The following is a 19,646-nucleotide window of genomic DNA, read 5'->3' on the forward strand; positions in this document are numbered from 1 at the left end:
GGGAAAAAAACGGTTTGTGCATGAAATGCAGACCCTGAACCAAAAAACCAAGCTGGTTTTAATTTCAAATCAAATGTCAGACGAGTCTGTATGTACTGTTAACAAATGCGTTTTTTTAACATATGTATCATATCTTGTGGTAAATGCGGTCCCTGAGGCAAAAAGTTTCCCTTTCATGGAATCCTCAACTTATTTGAATAGTATATTTAATAAAAAAAAAAGTCTATTCATTATCTGAAAAAAAAAAAAAAAAATCTACTGAAAATATCTATCAAATTTTAAAAGTCAATGCAGACCCTGAGCCAAAAAGTTTGCTCACCCATGGTGTAATTCCTTACAATTTTTGTGCACCCGGTGACATTTGCAGTTTTCCCTTTTCATGGAATCCTCAACTTATTTTAATAGTGTATTTAATTAAAAAAAAAAAGTCTATTCATTTTCTGAAATAAAAAATAAAAATCTACTAAAAATATCTGTCAAATTTCAAAAGTCAATGCAGACCCTGGGCCTAAAAATTTGTTCACCCCTGGTGTAATTCCTTACAATTTTTAATGCACCCACTGACATTTGCAGTTCTCCATTTTTATGGAATTGTTTTGTATAGTATATTTCTTGAAAAACAAAACACAGTCTATTCATTTTCTGAAATAAAAAAAAAATCTTCTAAAAATACATCAATTATAATTGTTAGTTTGTTTATCTCGGACTGACCGTTTGTTGTCTTTATTTTGAAAAAGTCGATGAAAAGAATGTCATCATTGCGCAGCCATGCATTGCTTTATTTTGAAAATCTGTTTCCAGAAGCAGCCTCGCTGGACTTCGGCACTCGGTTCCCCGAGTGACGTCTCGTACCGGCAGGATCCACCTCCCGTACTGACCGTTAGTCCATCCCCAGCCGCGGAGCTCGGAGCGTCACGGAGACCAAATCCTGTCCTTTACTTCCGGCCTGACGCGCCACAACGAGCCGCTGAAGGTACCGGAGCCACCGCGGGCACCGAGCGCTTGACGGACCGTAACTCGGACCAAGTGACACGGAGGACCGGGGGGAGTCGGCTGGAGGGGCAGCGGGGGACGCACCGGAGGAACCGGACGTGCTGACGTTTTTTTTTTTTTTTTTTTTTTTTCCCTTTTAACGCAAGTGTGACTCGGTATCCCACAATGTCACCACCAAGGAGACGCAGCTGAGGCGGCCGCTTCCCCCGCATCTCCGCCGCCCGTCGCCCCCACAGCTGTTCGCGCGGTCCGGTATGAGCACCGCAGGACCTGCTCGTCTCATCTGACCGGGGAGCGGTGGGGTGGGTGGGGAGGGAGGAGGGCGGGCTGCCGGCGGGTGGTGGTGGTGGTGGTGGGGGATCATTCGGGATTTTTGGATGAGAACCGGTCACCGGACCGCATTCCGTGCGGAGGGACGGCGGCCGGAGAGGAGGTGGCGGCGGCGGCGGGCGGAGGCGGAGCGGCGGCGGGCCGGACGGACACGCTCGTCCTCCGGCGGGGAGACGCGGCGCATCGGCGGCCGGCGGTCGCGGACAGGATGGGCTTCGTGCTCGGTCTCCTGTGGCTGGTCGGCGGCGTCCTGCGTGGCGCGGGCGGCCAGGGCGTGTACGGTGAGTACCCACGTCACGCTGAGTGTGAGTGAAATGTTCGGCTCATGTGACGTCAGAGCGATTTAACGGAGATTCTCGATTCACACCATTAACGTGACCTTTTGAGGGATTTGCAGCATGTGTGCACGTATGCGCGTTTGAGCGTGTGTGTGTGTGTGTGTGTGTGTGTGTGTGTGTGTGTGTTTATGCATGTAAGACTCAACAGGTAGACGACCGCACACCGTGCCGTTACTCTAGAGTAATCGATTACTTTTCACTTTGAAAAGTACTGACTCATTATTTATATCTTGTTCCAACTTTCCTCGTCATGTGACTAGCTAAGAGCCACCTTTTGGATTTTCTTTCTCTTGTCTTGATATTTTTCCCGACAGAAATGGAGAAAAGGGTAGAGAGGCTCGAATTTAAATAACCTTGTGGGCGGAGTTTCATGAACAGCTGTCAATCACTTCGAGTGTCACATGACCGTGAACAGGAAGTCGTAGGTGTCAGTCCCATATCTTTTATTTTTTTTATTTTAATTTTTCATTGAGCACATATGATATAAACAGACAATACTTATGTACAGTCAAACATGGCTAAATAGAATTGAATGTGAATGATACAAACGGGCATGAGGAAACATAAGGACATTCATTTTGTATGCAATCAATTAACTGTAAGAGTAAACAGTATTAAAGGCCTGTGAGAGATGTTTAATTGCAGACAAATATAGAATAAAATAAGTAGATAAAAATAAATAAATGGCAAGGGGGAATACGTTGGGGAGATATGTGTTTAAGTCAGTGGATCTAAATGAATATCAGTCAAATGTCCCACATCTTCACCTCTCTGGATGTTTGCTATCCAGGCTTGCATGGGTCAGCGGCTGTTCGTGGGTTGGCCTTAGCTATGATGGACAAGACATGCGGCCTGAACCGACGCTCACGTGATCTCTAGCGTTTTAATTGTTTTATCCGCGACCAGTGAGACGCCATCATGTGACCTTTCAACTGTGACTGTGCTGTGTGTTTTCATCTGAAGTTCACAGCATATGTGTATGTATGTGTGTGTGTGTGTGTGTGTGTGTGTGTGTGTGCGTGTCAGAGGACACACACACGTGTCCTCTGACCTCTGCTTTGTCTCTGTTAATTCAGTTAATCTGATCCCAAGGGGCTACTGACAAACTAAAAGGTCTTTTGTTCATTTAATATCAACACTTTTCATCATCTTTATGTTCTTGAAATGTTTTCATGTTATTGAAGGTTCTTGTGTTGTACTTTTGCATTGTGAAAATGTACTTGTGTCAAAAGTTCCCAATATCTTGAAATGTTCTCATCGTGATTAAAGATCATTATGTTCTTGAACGATTCTTATGTTGTTTAAATGTTGTCATCTTCTTGAAAGGTTCTTGTATTGTTTGAATGTTTTAATGTTGTTCTTGCAAGGTTCTCGTGATGAAAGGTTTGAGTCTAAAACGTTTGATTATTCGGTTTTGACTTAACAGTTTTATCTTGGCAGCTGCTGTGCATTGTGTGTGTGTGTGTGTGTGTGTGTGTGTGTGTGGTTTGTCTCAGTTTATTCTGCAAATCCAACCCTGAGGGTCTAATGACAAACTAAAAGCCCTTTTGTTCACTTCACATAAACACTGACATCTTTATCATCTCCATCTTCTTTTATCTTCAGAACGGCATCGATCTGGTCATGTGACTCATCCAACTTTCAAGTTTCTGTAAAATCACAGACTCTCAGTGAACAGGGAAGCATTGTTGCCATGTGTGTGTTTTCTTGGACCAAGTAAAGGGTGGAAAATTCAGAATGTTGACAGTAAAATGATCAGCAAAGAGAGATGAAGATTGAAGGAACCGGAAGTTAAGAACAAACCGGAAATGACCGAGAAATTTGATTTCCATCTGGTGTTGATGAAAGGCTCTCGTGACGTGAAACTTTCGACTATAAAACGTCTGATTTGTTGGAAAAGATTCAGTTTTGACTCAACAGTTTCATCTTGGCAGCTGTAGCCCTCTGTGTGTGTGGGTGTATGTGTGTGTGTGTGTGTGTGTGACGTCACAGAATAGGGGGGATTATGGGTAATCTTATATGTCACAGATTAGAGGGCGAGGAGGTGTATTACATCACGCTGATGTTACTTATATCCTGCGAGGAAACGCTGCCTGGAATGGCGGTGGGGTTAGTGAATGAGGGAGGGAAACGAGGAAAGATTGGGATTAGGACGTAGAATCGGGAAACAGAGGTAAAACCTCCAGCAGCTGAGACTCCAAAACACATCCTGGCCTTTGACCTTCATCCTCACCCATGTCCTTCTGGCCCCCTCCCGTCCTTGTCTCTCTGTCCTTCTATCCCCTTCCATCTGTCCTTCTGTCTCTCTGTCCTTTCCTGTTGGGCCTCCTCTCTATCCTCCTCTCTCTGGCCAGTTCAGGTCAAATCCCTTGAAACAATCCAAATTCCCAGCTACAGATTTTGCAGGGTTTTGGTCAAAATGAGTAGATAAATTAGCGTATTCATTTTGTATTTCTGGTCATTTTTTCCATAATGTTCACTTTGTGTTTGTTTGTATCCAGATAAAGCAGGAAAGGGATTTTCTTTTGCTTTGAGAAGATTCAAGAAACTGAGGCAAAACAGACAGAAAAAGAGGAAGAGATGAAACAGACAACAATTCCTGAATCAAATTTAGCACCTCAGGTCCAGTTCTGCTGACAGAACTAGGTTCCCCACTCAGACAAGCCGGATCTGAAGCTCTAGGAGTTTTTATTTTCAGGGGTTGAAAGTTAACAGAAATACATGTCTTTTTAAAATCAATATGAAAACAAACTTTAGTGAAGTTTATTTTCTTGAGTTGCTTCCAGTCATGATCAATGAAATGAATCAGTCAGCTATAATTATTATTCAACCCTGATCAATATTAGTGTAGATTATTATAGTAATGTCAATAGACGAATGGAGATGTGAAGGACGTGCAGCAGATTTGGGTGTTTAAGAATAGAGAGGGTAATTTATTGACAGAAGAGTGATGGGAAGATGGAAAGAGCACTTTGAAGAGCTAATGAATCAGGGAAATTAGGGGGGATGAAGAGTAGAAGAGTTAACCATTGTGGACCAGGAAGTAGCTGAGATTAGTAAAGGGGAAGTAAGGAGGGCACAGAAGAAGGTGAAGAGCAGTTAGCCCGGATGATATAATTGTGGAGGTATCGAAGTGTCGAGGAGAGGCAGCGGTAGAATTTTTGACTAGATTATTCCGCAGGATCTTAGAGAGTGAGAGGGATGCTGGAGGAATGGAGGAGAGGTGTGCTGGTGCCCATTTTAAGAACCAGGGAGTTGTGCAGAATTGCGTTATCTATAGAGGAATAAAGTTGATGAGCCGCACAATGAAGGTATGGGAAAGTGTAGTGGAAGGTAGCGAATCTTTGTGAGCAGCAGTATGGTTTCATGCCAAGAAAGTGCAGATGCGGTATTTGCTTTGACAATGTTGATAGAGAAGTACAGAGGTCAGAGGGAACTGCGCTGTGTCTCTGTAGATCTAGAAGAAGCTTACGACGGGGTGCCGAGACCAACTCTGGTACTTCGTGAGGAAGTCTGGAGTGATAAAGAAGTGAGTTAGACCTATGCAGTACATGTATAAGAGCTGTAAGACAGTGGTGCGGTGAGCTTTAGGGGTTGATAATGGAGTTCAAGATGGAGGAAGGATGCTGTAGGGATCAGCTCTGAGCCCCTTCTTGTTTGTGACGGTGATGGCTGACAGGCTGAGCGATTAGGTTCGACAGGAATCTCCATGGGCGATGATGTTTGCAGATGACATTGTGATCTGTAGAGAGCAGGGATCAGGTGGAGGTATGCCATGGAAAGGAGCGGAATGAAGGTTAACCGCAGCAGTACAGAATATGTGTATGGATGAGAAGGACCAAAGTGTAACGATGAGGTTACTGGAAGCAGAGCCATTACCTTTCTAGTGCTGCCCAAGTGCCTCCCTGTCCAGCCGTTCTCAGAGCTAAAGGTCTTTTTCTGCTTTTTTGGTTGCTTTTTTCACTTTTGGTTTTGCCTCACTTCCAGATATAAATTCTCACACGACTAATCGAGTCCATTCGAGGAAATCCCCTGAGTCTTACGTCGGTGTGGTTCCCGATTTACCTGACGAGGTGGGGAGGCCGTATCTTGGCTGCAGAGCCTGTGCCAAGCTAAAACCTTAGCAGCCAGCGAAGAAGTAGCGATACAAGCATACAGTGCCTTCTGTGACTGATTTGCTGAAACATGGCTTACGACTGGCACCTTGGATGCTTATGTTGAGCTACCCGGCTTCAGCACCGTCAGGTGGACAGAGATACAAAAAGCCCGTGGGGTCCCGAATGAGGACTCTACGTGAACACAAGGTGCTGTTGTCCTGAGCAGGTGAACAAACTCTCAAGCTGCTGCAGGGACATTCAACTTTTGGCTTGAAGTTTGCATCCCTATTACTTGTCCAGAGACTTTGGACATGCCATTGTAGTCACCGTTTACATCCGTCTTTGAGCCGATGCAGAGGTAGCGTGTTGTGTCATTCATGCCGCTGTTGCTAAATTACACACACAGCATCCCGAGGCACCTCTGTTTATCTCTGGGGACTGTGATCATGTGACTCTTGAGATAATACTACCTGCTTACTACGCAAACGTACCATCCTGCTGCCTGCACTGGGAAAAGCAGAGCACAAGCATATCCTGCTTCAGCCTCACAATAAACCTGGAGGGAGGTAGCTACCCACCACCACATGTTCATTAATGAAGTGGTCTCCTGAGGACACGCTCTAAGAGACTGTTATGAAACCACTAGCAAACCAACTAAACAACTTCAGAGTACAGTAATCCCCCCCCCCTCTCTCTCCATACCCCCAAGTGCTGTCTCCCTACCCACAATCATTGCAGCCAAGGTATAAGCAGAGCTGAGGTGGTTCTGCCCCAAGCAAATCAGCGGGTCCTGACGATTGCTGAGGGCCTGCCAGGTGGAGCTGGGAGATCCTCGACAGCGCATCTTCAATCTGAGCGCGGAACATGGGAAGATACTCCAGCGGCAGAGGACACACCTGCACCGTATTAAACCCAAAGAAACCACATCTTTGAGAGCTGAATGACCTCAGGGTGGTTGCCCTGAGATCACATGAGATTAAGACCATGAAGTGGCTATCATACACCGCCTGAGGTCACTGGTCTGCCATGCCAACGCCTTTTTGCATACCAGGAGACGGTGAGAGTGGAGAAGGACCATTGTATGCATGATCCTTTTCTCATTGGGACAGAGGAAGCAGTGCTTTAAGAATTATATTTTCGTACTTCTTCAGAGCCTTCAATACCATCCAGCCCCCGCTGATAATGGCGCCACCAGGTGTCACACCTGGTGGCATGGATCGGAGACGACCTGACTTGCAGACTTCATTTTGCGCGACTGGGGGACTGGGACAGCGGTTAGCAGCATGGGAGCGCTGCAGAGGAATGTGGTTTCGCTAGTTTGTAAGGTGGACTATCAATACAACTTAGAGTCCTATCAAGAGTGGAAGTTTGCAGATGACACAGCTCAGAAAGGGACAGGAGGAGTACAGGAAACTGATCCAGGATTTTGATGCTTGGTGCGGCCACAACCACATGCACCTTAACACAACCAAGACCAATTGGATGGTGGTGAATTCCAGGAAGCCCAGGCCTCACCTGGAGCCTGTGACCACCAACGGCGACTATGTAGGGTTTGCACAGTCTTGCACATACCTGGGTGTGTTACAAGATCAACTGAACTGGACTACCAATACAGATGCTCTGTACAGGAGAGGTCGATGCTCTCAATTGTACTCCCTCAGATGGCAGGGGTCCTTCAACATCCGCAAAAAAGTGCAGCAGATGTTCTAACAGACTGTTGTGGCGAGTCTGCTCTTCCGTACAACAATGTGCTGGGAAGGTAGTATAAAAAAGAGGGTCGTCTCACATCTGGGAAAACTGGTTTGGGGCTCTGTTGCTGGCATGGAGCTTGGTAACTTGATTTCTGTGTCAGAGCGACAGGAGCTGACCAGGTTCCTGTCAATCATGGACAGTCCACTGCATCCACTGTCTCCACTGGCAGACTGAGGAGATGATTCCTCCATACGCCATGTGGCTCTCTAGCTCTACACAGGGAACAAACATCAATGCAAACATTCCCCACCGTTCTGTTTGTGCCAGCTGGTATGCCACACAATGCACACCATACACTTTAAAACATTTCATCGTGTTGTATTTTACAAGTATTATTGCATGCCTTCGTGACGTTACTCTGAATTTCCCCCCGGGGATGAATAAAGGGCCTTCCTAACCTAATGTTAAGAAGGTTGAAGACTTTTAAGCACTGTAGGGTCAAATGTCCAGAACAAAGGAGAGTGTGAAAAAGGTGAAGAGACGTGTGCAAGCAGGTTTGAACGGTTGGGGAAAAGTGTCAGGTGTGATGTGTGATAAGAGTATCAGGTAGAGTGAAAAGAAAGGTTTATAAGACAGTGGTGAGACCAGTGACGGTGTATGGTTTAGAGACAGTAGCGATGAAGAAAAGACCGGAGGCGGAGCTGGAGGTAGCGGAGATAAGGATATTACGGTTCGGGAGTGATGATGATGGATAGGATCAGGAATGAGCCTATCAGAGGGAAAGGACATGTTAAATGTTTTGAAGGTAAGGTCGGAGAAGCCTGACTGAGATGGTTTGGACATGGACAGAAGAGGGATAGTGAATGTATTGGTAGAAGGATGCTGGGGTTGGTACTGGAGGCCTAGAGGAAGGAAGAGCAAAGAGAAGATTTATGGATAGAGTAGAAGAGGATATGAATTCAGTTGTTTTGACAGGAGAGGATACAGAGAGGGTGTGATGGAGGCAGATGATTCACTGTACTGACCCCAGAAAAGGGCAGCTTAAAGGAAAAGAAGAGGAAGAAGAAGAAGAAGATTGTAACATAGCCTTAGTTGAGGTCTTAAAAAGCTTCTTCAACAAACAGCCTGTCAATCAAGTGTTATGTTGTTATCTGGTTGTCATGTTTATCATATTCCCACTCATGATGAAATGTCAAAGATCAGACACAATCATACAGTCACATTGGTTGCTCTGGCCCTGCGGAGCCCCTTGCAATCACCTAGCCACAAGCCAGCCCGTCAGCAGTTGGCATATGAAGCATGTTCCTAAAGTTTGTCCTTTAAAAGTCAAACTTTTCATCTTTAACTGAATGATTGTAAAGTTAAACAATTTCACAAAAGCTTCCTGAAAAATGATCTAAAATCAAAAAGGATGTCAATTTCTAAGTGAATTGGAAGGAATAACGGTAAATTCAAGTTAGGACGCTAAATGAACATTTCATTGCCTCAGAAAGAGAGAAGCATTTGGACCAAAACATCCTCCACTTGGTTTAACCCAATGACATCATCAGTACCTTACCAACTAAGAAGCGGTAGGTGGGGTTTCATCGATCACCCACATGTGTGGAGGTGGACGAATTAGTGAGTTTCAACTCAGAGGGTAAAACTCTGGTTCTGGAGGGAAATCTGTGTGTGTTTGTGTGTGTGTGCTATCTCTTTTTTTCCTGGTGGTTTTGCGTGTCTTCTCTATGTGTGTTTGTGTACACCTGAGTAAGTGTGTGTGCTTATGTTGCATCATCAGTTGTGTATCTTAGATAGATTGAGGTTCATTATGTTTACTTAAGTATTTATTTGATTGAATCACCTTGGTCAGCACACACACACACACACACACATTGTCATTAGACACTGTGCATCCTGTCTCTTGTCACACTGATGATGAGCAGTAAGAAGTTAAGCTGTACAGTGTTTCCTCACTTTCTGTTATCACATGGTGCACCTGGAGATGTCCTCCAAGATGTTGGATGGTTACTATGGTATTCAAAGCCACACTGTGATAGACTGACTACAGCCCAGGTGTTGGGGTATCAAAATACAGGTTACAACAATCATGCCAGACAAGGCCCTTGTGACCTCAAGGACCTGCAAGTGTGTTCTTCTCAATTGTTCTATTTGGTTGGGACAGTGCATGTTAATGGACACACATGACACACGCATGTCAACGCACCACCCCGGATTGTAGCCATGGGCTAATATGCATGCATGTCCCACAGTTGCGCTCACAAACACACTCGTATTCATCCTGACCTATTGTACATGTTTTTAGTGGTTGGGAAAACCTACGCAGACACAGAAAACATGCAAACTCCATCAGGCCCGGGAATCGAACCTGGGACCTTCTAGCTGTGAAGCAGGAGCGCTAATAGCTGCGCTACCGTGTGTCGTTGTAGTTGCGTACGTGTGTGTAGTTGTTGTGTAGAGGTGAGTACTTGTGTCCGGGTGTGTGGTTGTAGTTGTGTACAGTGGTGTAGGCGCATACACCGCCGCCTCAGGATGTCTCATTCATGCTACAGGAACCAATCAGATGTCAGCTATTTTTTCTCCCGTCCCGCTGACTGTCGGCAGGGGGGAGGGAGGGGTTACATAACACTGTGAGCGGAATCTCAGTGAGGAGATGCTGACTCGAGGTCAAGATCAGGACCTGAACCAAATCCAGGTTCTAGTACAATGGACACTAAAGTCCTGCTGAATTGCTTGACATGAATGAATAAATATCATAGTCCTTGGAGAGAGAAACACACACAAACTCTTTTCTCTTTATTCTGAAGGTCATGTCCAATTTTGGGGAATGTCTTACTAATATTACATGATTCACACAACTGTGTGTGTGTATGTGTGCTTGTGTGTGTGTATTTGATGACAGAAGCAGCAAACATTGTCACTGCAGGACAGATCAAAAAAAAAAAAAAACCAAAATCTAAAAATAGAAAGTCAGCGAAAGTAGGACAGTCAGACCCTCAAAAAACACCTCCTCCTCATACTCCTCCTCCTCATCACCTCCTCTTCATCCCCTCTGCCTCCCGGTGGTGCCCTACGTAGGAACCTGAGGTGTTTCGTTTTCTAGACTTCCAAATCTAATCTTGCAAACCGAAGGGATGGAAGTCAAAGTTCGGGGACACTATGCCCCTCAAATGTGGCCTACCGGCCTCATTTGTTTTCAAATGACATTCAATCGTTTGAAACATTTTGATTTCTGTGGCCAGAAGTGGGTAAATTTCATTCTTTTACTCATGGAACATTTTTCGCGCTTGTATATTTTAAATTGGCTTCCTGTTCTACATGTCACAGCTGACGTCTGTCAGACAGACTGAAGAAAAGTTTTCAACAAACTTCCCCGGGGAAGGAGAGTTTTCATCATTCTCTCTGTCAAATGTTTAAAATCAGTCCGTTTAGATTATTGATTTCCAAATGACGTCAAAGACCCCCGTAAAAGATCCTGGTTTTAGATCCCATCAAACGTATGCGTTTGTTTATTTGTCTGATGTTTCCGACCGCCGGAGGTAGGCACCGGATTGCCTCATCGGTTACCACGGAAGCGGCTGAAATTTTCTACAGGCTGCAGACTTTCAGATGTTTTTGGGATTCTTTGTCTGCGTGTGTGTGCATTTTTCATATTTTCTTCCCTCACCTTATAAAAAATATGGCATTTTGTCGTTATTAATGTTGAATGAAGTTTTCTCGATGCCCCCGGTGGATAATCGATAAACACTGACGCCACCGTCTGGCTGTGTGCCTTCCCACAGCGCCCCCTACTGTTCGCATCCAGCACTCCACAGGCAGCTGTGACCTGGAGGAAGAGCCACAGAGTGAGAGAGTTTACACCGTCAGGGAGGGGGGCACCCTGGAGCTGCAGTGTGTGGTGACCGGACATCCTCGGCCCAAGGTACGCCCACGGAACATTGCGGAACATAGGAGAACCCAGAAAAAGACTGAGTGCATAGGAGAGCACGCACACCGGGGGTTCGCTCTTTTGTCGACTGTTATCGCCAAGTGTAGACGGGTAGTTGGGGTGAAGATGAGGGTCAAAACACCTGGAGCCGTTCAGTCCATTTCTTGTTGAGATTCCGCGGCATAAGAAGCCCAAGATGAGTTAATGGGCTACAGGAAGCAACGGTTAGGCTGATCGGATATGATTGTTTGGACATGATGGAGTTCATAGGTATTTGTGGACCGAACAGATCTGATCTCCAGCGAGTTGATATGACCCAGAGTGTCCTGACACTGAGAATCCAGATCCAGGTTTCCTGGAATGTTTGAATGTGATTAAACTCCTCTTGGCCGGAGTCCGTGTGTCATCCAGCCTGAGGGCGGGGGTTGTACGTTGGCAAGACGTGGTCACAGATCACTAATTGAACTTTGGTAAGATTATTGATTGTTTAATGTGATTCAGATCTTGATTATACAGCAAGTATTAATTTGAAGAACAAAACTAAAAACTTCCTGTTGGAACAGTCAGATGTGTGTGTGTGTGTATGTGTGTGTGTGTGTGTGTGTGTGTGTGTTGGGAAAGATTGGGAGGGGGGACAGATGGAGGAGAGGAGGATGATGGAGGACAGAACAGAGCAGATGGAGGGAAAAGTGACCAACAGCTGCTGAACGGGGACAAATCTGGCCGAGAGGCTGCAACACACTCGCGCTCTCACATATACACACACACACCGACACACACACACACCGCTGCTCAATCACCTATGTTTCTAATAAGTGTATTAATCTATAATCAACTGTAATTGTAGCAATCAGGTCACGTTTGAAACTTGTCAATAGTTTCATGTCAAAATTGTTCTTGAAAATATATTTTTTAATCTAAATTTAAGTTGTAAATAAAATGGAACTTAGATAATAATAATAATAATAACAATGCATGTTATTTGACGAGAAACCATGAATAAAGCTCGTGAACAGAGCTAGTAAAAATTGAAAAATAATTGGCAGTTGCTCATAAATGTTGAAGGTCAAGATGTTTTTCATGACGTTGTCTCGGAGGACATTATTCAGAAATGCTCACTTCCCCATGAACCTCCTCTGACCTTCTTCCGGTAGATTCGCTGGACTAAGACTGCGGGTGGAGCTTTAGATCGTCCGGATGACGCTTCGCTTCACAACGAAACTCTGAGGATTACAAATATCAGGCGCCACCAAGGGGGGCGCTATTACTGCAAGGCTGAGAACGGACAGGGGGCCCCTGCCATTCGGTCCATCAGGGTGGACGTCTACTGTGAGCACGCGCACACACACACACACACACACACACACACACACACACACACACACACTTACACAGGCATTTGCCTGTAACAGGGGACTCTGATTCTCCCATCTGAGGAGGCCAGGATCTGAAAATCTCAACAAAATAACAATTGTGTATCTATATACACTCACACACACACACGCACACACAAAAATAGAAGAAAGAATTCAAGTCACTGTCAAAAACACAACATGTCAAGAGGTGATCAGTTAATGATTTTCAGTGTCACAAAGAATGAGTCCTACAGTTTTGCAATTAAATATTTTTCTGCAGAATTTGATTCATTCATTATTTTTAAGTATTATTAATGCCAAAACAAATAAAGATGTTTAAATTTATATTCAGTAATCTGTCAAAAAAGGTTATTTTACTATTTTACTCCAAATAATTCTCTAACTACAGTAACGAATCACATTATTTCAAATCAAAGATACTGCAAATTATTTTACAAAACAAACATCAAATAACAGAAATGGACCAAAGTTAGTTAGAATAGAATGATAAAATGTTAGAAAAAATACCAGTAAATAAAGAGGAACCTCAAAAAAAAATTCAAAGATTACATTAAAGCAATACTTATTGAAACTCAAAACTTATTCCATTGTGTTTAAATATGTTTATGAATATGTAATTAAATATGAAAATAGGGTTAGATGGAGAAAGTTGATTCGCTGTGGCGACCCCTGAAGGGAAAAGACGAAAGAAAAAGAAGACTAATAAAAACACATTAGATAACTTACTCAATCATGATTATAATACAGTGACAGAGATTTTGATTTATTTTCCCATCAAATGATATTTCCCTTCTGATAGTGTTACTACAGTAATGACAGTAAAAGCACTGGAATTGTTGCTGGGGAGGCCAGCTGGTGTCATGGAGGCTGCTCTGACCTAAATGTCCTCTCATGGGGACAAACTGTTGTGGGCTTGTTGTTGGCTGATTGTCATCGACCTACTTGAAGCTCCCACTATGTTTTTTTTGAGCGGTGGCTTCCAGGAAAAGTACCTGAACGCACCGGGGCTGCTGAGTGTTCCCTTCAGGGCTTGCAGGCTTTCTTGCAGGCATCTATAATGCTCAATGTCAGAAGCAAGAGAGCATCTGATTGGTCAGTCAACCAGGAAGCTCTGTGCTCAACAAGATAACACTGGGCCTCCGTAATTATTAAACAGTGATACTATAATACTATTATACTAATCCAATAATAAAACACAAAAAATTGGTAAACGAACCATGAATGACCTTAAAAAAGTATGAATTTGTAATTATTATGTTTATTTGTGCCTCACACACAGATTTCAAATCTTCCGGCATGAGAGCATTTTCCTCAGAGGGAACGCCGCCTGGGATGACTAATAGGCATAGACATGCCTTAATGTTTGTCTCATGCTAGAATATGTTGTTAAAAAACACAAAGAATTGTTAATTCTTTAAAAATCTCCATTATTAAGACATATTTTAACCCAGGGACGCCACCATTGTTTTACTAGTGCAATGCATGTTGGGTTAATGATGTATACAGAATTGGGTCGGTACGTTAGATACGGTAATAATGCCACATTTGGCTGTTTTTGGGTGCAATTTCCAGTCCAAGGGTAACAAAGGATCTGATACTAGTCTATAAAGCTTTCCAGGGGACAAGGAGAGAAGAAAGGCGTTGGAAATTGCTTGTGGACGTACACAACTTCCAATGGATTCGCGTCTGTTTTCTCGCCGCTTCTCTCCGGATGCATTTCAAGGATTCAAGGATGCATTTAGCTGAGCTAAGCTGCTGAAAGAGCTCACATTTACTGCTAGTTTGAAATGACACTAAAGCCAAACACCATGCCTACAGTTTGCTTTCGCAAGCATACAAAAGGTCCTCGGGAAACAAGCGAAGCTCGTTCAAAGGAACGCCACAGGCAGGAGACGCTGGATCTTCTCCTGTGAGGATGTCAACAACCCACTACTGCAGAAGTAGCATCTGATGTCGAAAGACCGGGTACCGGTATGATCACGGAGGAAGCTGACAACGAGTCACCCTGTCGGTTAGCACGGCAGTCCATAAGGCTACAGTAAACAGCGGATGACAAAAAGTGAAACTTACAACGGATGCTCTCTCTTCCTGTCGGCATAGCAACACAGTTGCCTCACGCACACCGGCGACTTTGGCCGACTCTTGCCTCTTCGCGTCTTTGTTCGTCTTCATTTTTAAGGGCAGTTTGACTTCTGTCGTCAGCGTTATCCTACTCACACGCGTCTCTCTCGGGTTCAAATGAAAAGTGTTGCACAGATGACGCGTTTTTGCGCTGTAGAGTAAATACCGGAACTGAATCCAGGTCAACCTCATGACGTCACTACCGAGACAGCATTGCGTCTTAAACAACAATGGTGGCCTACGAGTGAAAAGTTTTTTTTACAATGTTATCATCTTCTTCTTCTTTTCCTTTCGGCTTTTCCCTTCTGCGGTTCCATCTAACCCTATTCTCTGTATCCTCTTCTCTCACACCAACTAACTTCCTCCCTCATTATGTCCATAAATCTTCTCTTTGGTCTTCCTCGAGACCTCCTGCCTGGCAGCTCCAATTCCAGCATCATTCTACCAATATATTCACTATCCCTCCTTTGTACATGACCGAACCATCTCAGTCTGGCTTCTCTGACCTTCTCTCCAAAACATCTAACATGCGCTGTCCCTCTAATGGACTCATTCCTGGTCCCTATCAGTCCTCATCACTCCCAAAGAGAACCTCAACAATTTTACACAAACAAATATGTATGTTGGGTGGTCTTAAGCGTTTTTATTTAGCTTGTACCAATATTGATCAAATGAGACAATACCATCTTGGTCACCCTTTAAATTCCTTGATTTTTGAATGGAGTTTGGTCTGAAAGCTGCAGCTCACAGCTCTTCAGTCTTAACAGCCTCAGTAGCCAATCAGCGCGTGACTCTGCCCCCAGACCTGGACGATCCGCTCATCACGGTGCATCAGAGCGTCGGCGAGATGAAGGAGCAGTTCTACTTCGAGCGGACCGTGTTCCTGCGCTGCGTGTCCACCTCCAACCCTCCCCTCCACTACACCTGGCAGCGAGGACGTCAGATGCTGTCCCAAGCCTCCGATGCCGGCGTGGAGATCTATGAACCTTTCTTCACACAGGTGAGAGGCGACACCATCTTCAGCTCAGAGCTTGTTAGAACCCGGTTCTTGTCTCTATTTGACAGTAGAACAAGCACACAAGTGAGGTTTTCTTGAGCTGAAATTATAAGTCTCCTCCTTTTCAGCCTCGTCCTCTTTTTTTTTCTTTCTTTAGGGTTCTGAAAAAATGAAATTACAAATATGGTGTTTTGAGAAAATCCAATTTTGGAATCAAAAATCACAAGATAGCCTTGGATATATCACCACGTGATCATTTGTGTGTTTGTGCGCACGCACATTTGTGCGTTCTGTAGGGCGAGACAAAGATCCTGAAGCTGAAGAATCTCCGTCCACAGGACTTTGCCAACTACACGTGCATCGCCTCCATCAAAAATGTCTGTGGCATCGAAGATAAGAAGGTTCAGTTCACTCTGAGCAACCACACTGGTACGTTCACACACACACACACACACACACACACACAGATACATACACATTCCACTTTCTCTTATTCCTCCCACAGTCTTAAAACAGTTCATTGAAGACTGTAATTTATCTGTAGGTGTGAATGAAAGAGTGAATGTTTGGATAATTGACCGCCGATCTGTCCAGGTCAAACTCGGCCTTTTTCCCCGGTGACAGCTGTCATTGACTCCGCCCTCTCGATAAGAGGGATAGATACTAAAAGCAGTAATGGTCTGATTCTCTCCTTTTTCTCCATCAATTTGCTCTCTATGTCGTCCATCAATTTTTGTTTGGAGAACATAAAACTTTACCTTCTGACGTTATATAGATTGTATTCTTCCTGTAAAGGGTTAAAAATGGCGGCGTCTGGAGGCTCTGCCCGCTGCGGCTGATTGGATTTACATGATGTGGGATTATCGGAGGTGGACGGGGGCTATTTTTATCCTCCCTCATTATTATTTCTGCCTTCAGCTGCTTTTCTGCAGACGCAGGGTTTTATTTATACGATGACGAGGCGTTTCCATGGTTACAGCCTGACGCCATCGCAGGACGGGAAGCTTCTCGAAGAAACAGATTTGAGTCCAGTTCTGCCAAACTGGTTCATAAAATACTTTTAGAATGTCCTCCCGCTGTATAATAGATTTTGTGTTTCCTCCAGGACTTCCTTATATGGATACGGAAAAAGTCCTATACCTATATATATTCCGATAATGTCAAAATCTAAACAGTTACAATAATGAGAAATGACGTGATGATTCTAGATTCAAGATTTTTCATTGTACAAGCACAATGAAATATTTTAAGTGAGAGATCCCAGCTTGGAGTAAGTACAGGATTATAAATAGACAAGTTATATACATAGTGTGAGGCTGAAGTGATGCTGTAAACACCTGAACAACACAACTGATCATGTGATTACCCCTCTCATCCCCAAAACGCCAGCCCCCCCGTCCATCAAGCTGCTCCTTGACGACCCTCTCGTGGTGAACCCTGGTGAGACAGTCACACTGGTGTGTGTGGTGTTGGTTGGAGACCCCCGCCCCTCGCTGCGGTGGGTGAGGCCTGGGGGCAGGGAGCTTCCTGAGAGGAGCGTTGTGAAGGCCGGGACCCTGACCATTCCCGCCATCACCGTGGATGACGGCGGAGCTTACAGCTGTGTGGCGTCCAACAACGTGGGAAATCCCGCCAGGAAGTCGACCAGCATCCTGGTCAGAGGTACCACAAACGCAAAACATACAAACTGATCCAGGGTAGTCACATACTTCTTACATATGAAAAACCAAAATCAGACACATGCACACAGATACATTCTAGGAATTTTAGCATTATTAGCATACTGTCCTTAGAATAAAAAAAAAAATGTGTTCTCTGAAATTTTCAGAGATAAGTAGTTTCAGTTGTAAAGCTATATCAAATCAGTTTCTTCCCAAAAGTTGAGTAAAACTAATAAAGCAGTGAGTGACTTTAAAAGACAGATGATAATAATAAATACCAAGATAAGAAGACATTTCTATACTCTGGATTAAAAAGATTCTGTAGTTGCAACAAGTCCTTGGGGACTCAAATCCCCAAGAACCAGCAGGTCACATCAGTCCTGCGTCCCCAGGTCCAGACCAGAACTGGTGTGATGCTCTGGTGATGTCATCGTATTCGTCATCTGCTAGCCAGCGATTAGCTGTTTATTCCCGCCCGCTCACGGAAGAGCCAGCAGAAAAACGAGAACAAGGCCCTTTTCGCTCGGATGTCCGTCGGAACGTTCAGTTTGGTGTGGAACCGGCGATGGGAGCGACGTGTGGAGTTCACGGACGGACTCACAGGAACTGGGCAAAGTGAAGCCCCGCAGGACAGGAATGTTCCACGTTCGGATTCGTGTCCTCTTATACCTTTATCGTCTCTCCAGGGGAATGTCGTTCTAATGGAGGCACGGGATTTAGGATGGATAGCTGCTTTTAACAGGCTGTAGCCACTAACAGGATGTATGGCAACCAGTGGTGGCCTGTCAATAGAAGGCTCTAGGGTGCCGCTCCACCTGTCATATGAAGAAGAAGAGCAGAAGAATCACATAAAAAACATTAACATATAAAAAGACGACATATACTGGTGAATGTCGCGGTTAGCCTGCGTTCGGATGCAGTTTAAAGTACCGTAATTTCCGGACTATTGAGCGCACCTCAATATAAGCCGCACCGGCTGGCCGATCGCGATCTCGGGCTTCCTCCTGCGCACTAAAACCGTCAAAGTCGTCTTCTTCGGTCTCGGAGTTGAACAGACTCAGAATTTCCCGGTCATTTCATCGGTCTGATGTGACGAGGATAAACGTTTTAGCGGCGTGAAGCTTGTTAGTGTCCCCGACCCAAAAAAGTCTATATATTAGCCGCATCGTTGTTTACGTGAAAAAAGTCGCTGCTCATCGTCCGGAAATTACGGTAGTCTCTTTTGGTGAGTGAACGGCCAAGTGATGCAAACATCACCTTAGACTCCTATTATAAATGCCACATGCTCAGTCAGCCCCCCTCATTACTTGAATACTGGCGGCCCGGAGGACACAACAGCTGAGTTTTATTTACATTGAGTCAGAGGTGTGAAAAAGGCACTGCAGGTGTGCTGTATTTTTATTTTGATCGACTCTTTTAAAATAGGGATGTGAAAGATGAGAATGATGCTTCGGCATATCCAAGTATCCCACCCCCCCATCAACAAAAACAAATCTCACAAGTCGTCACTGGCTAATAGCTACTATCAGGATGTATAACAACGGCCAATATTAAGTTCTACGAATTTTAAGATTTGGTGCTAAAAAGGCTCTTTAATCTGTTGCAAATGTTATCTCGCAGTGCACTAAATACTTGAGGTTACGCCCACACACAACATCACAAGCAAACAAAACATTAAGGACTAAGAACTGAAGAGGCCTCTCGGCTGCGAGATTAAATGTCTTCAAGAGAAGGAATTGTTGCCGCGAGAAGATTTGACAAGGAGTGCTATGATAATCTCTCTGTATGAAGTATGAAGCCACCATGATTATCAGTTTGTCCACTCTGGGCACCCGTAGGTCCAACATGGCATTGGAATGGATTTAAGAAATCATATCAGCTGATTGAATATAAAAACAACTGCCGGGATTACATTCAGTTTCTGAGAAAAGATCCTTGCAAGCTCGCATACAGGACCTTTAAATGTTAGCGTGTGTGTGTGTGTGTGTGTGTGTGTGTGTGTGTGTGTGTGTGTGTGTGTGTGCGTGTGTTCCTGTGCCGCACCTCGTTATGCAACAGACCTTTTCCTGATGCAGAGAAACAAGAAGCCTTTTTGTTCTGAGGCGTTTCTTTC

The 19,646-nt window shown here is 44.5% G+C and overlaps 1 protein-coding gene across 1 annotated transcript in view; it reads left to right on the forward strand.

Annotated features, from left to right (window-relative positions):
• Window positions 1-889: 889 nt before the first annotated feature.
• mdga2a (MAM domain containing glycosylphosphatidylinositol anchor 2a) overlaps window positions 890-19,646 on the forward strand; it is a 40,657-nt gene continuing 21,900 nt past the window's right edge. The window contains exons 1-6 of the mRNA XM_086150980.1: window positions 890-1,604; window positions 11,233-11,372; window positions 12,533-12,707; window positions 15,679-15,875; window positions 16,169-16,301; window positions 17,262-17,534. Coding sequence (XP_086007106.1) covers window positions 1,532-1,604; window positions 11,233-11,372; window positions 12,533-12,707; window positions 15,679-15,875; window positions 16,169-16,301; window positions 17,262-17,534 — 991 coding nt within the window. The 5' untranslated portion in view covers window positions 890-1,531. The remainder of the gene's footprint in view (window positions 1,605-11,232; window positions 11,373-12,532; window positions 12,708-15,678; window positions 15,876-16,168; window positions 16,302-17,261; window positions 17,535-19,646) is intronic.

This window comes from Fistularia commersonii, chromosome 1, assembly GCF_037954325.1.
Source record: "Fistularia commersonii isolate RoL2024-O1a breed Wild chromosome 1, RoL_Fcom_v1.0, whole genome shotgun sequence".
Lineage (NCBI taxonomy): Eukaryota > Metazoa > Chordata > Actinopteri > Syngnathiformes > Fistulariidae > Fistularia > Fistularia commersonii.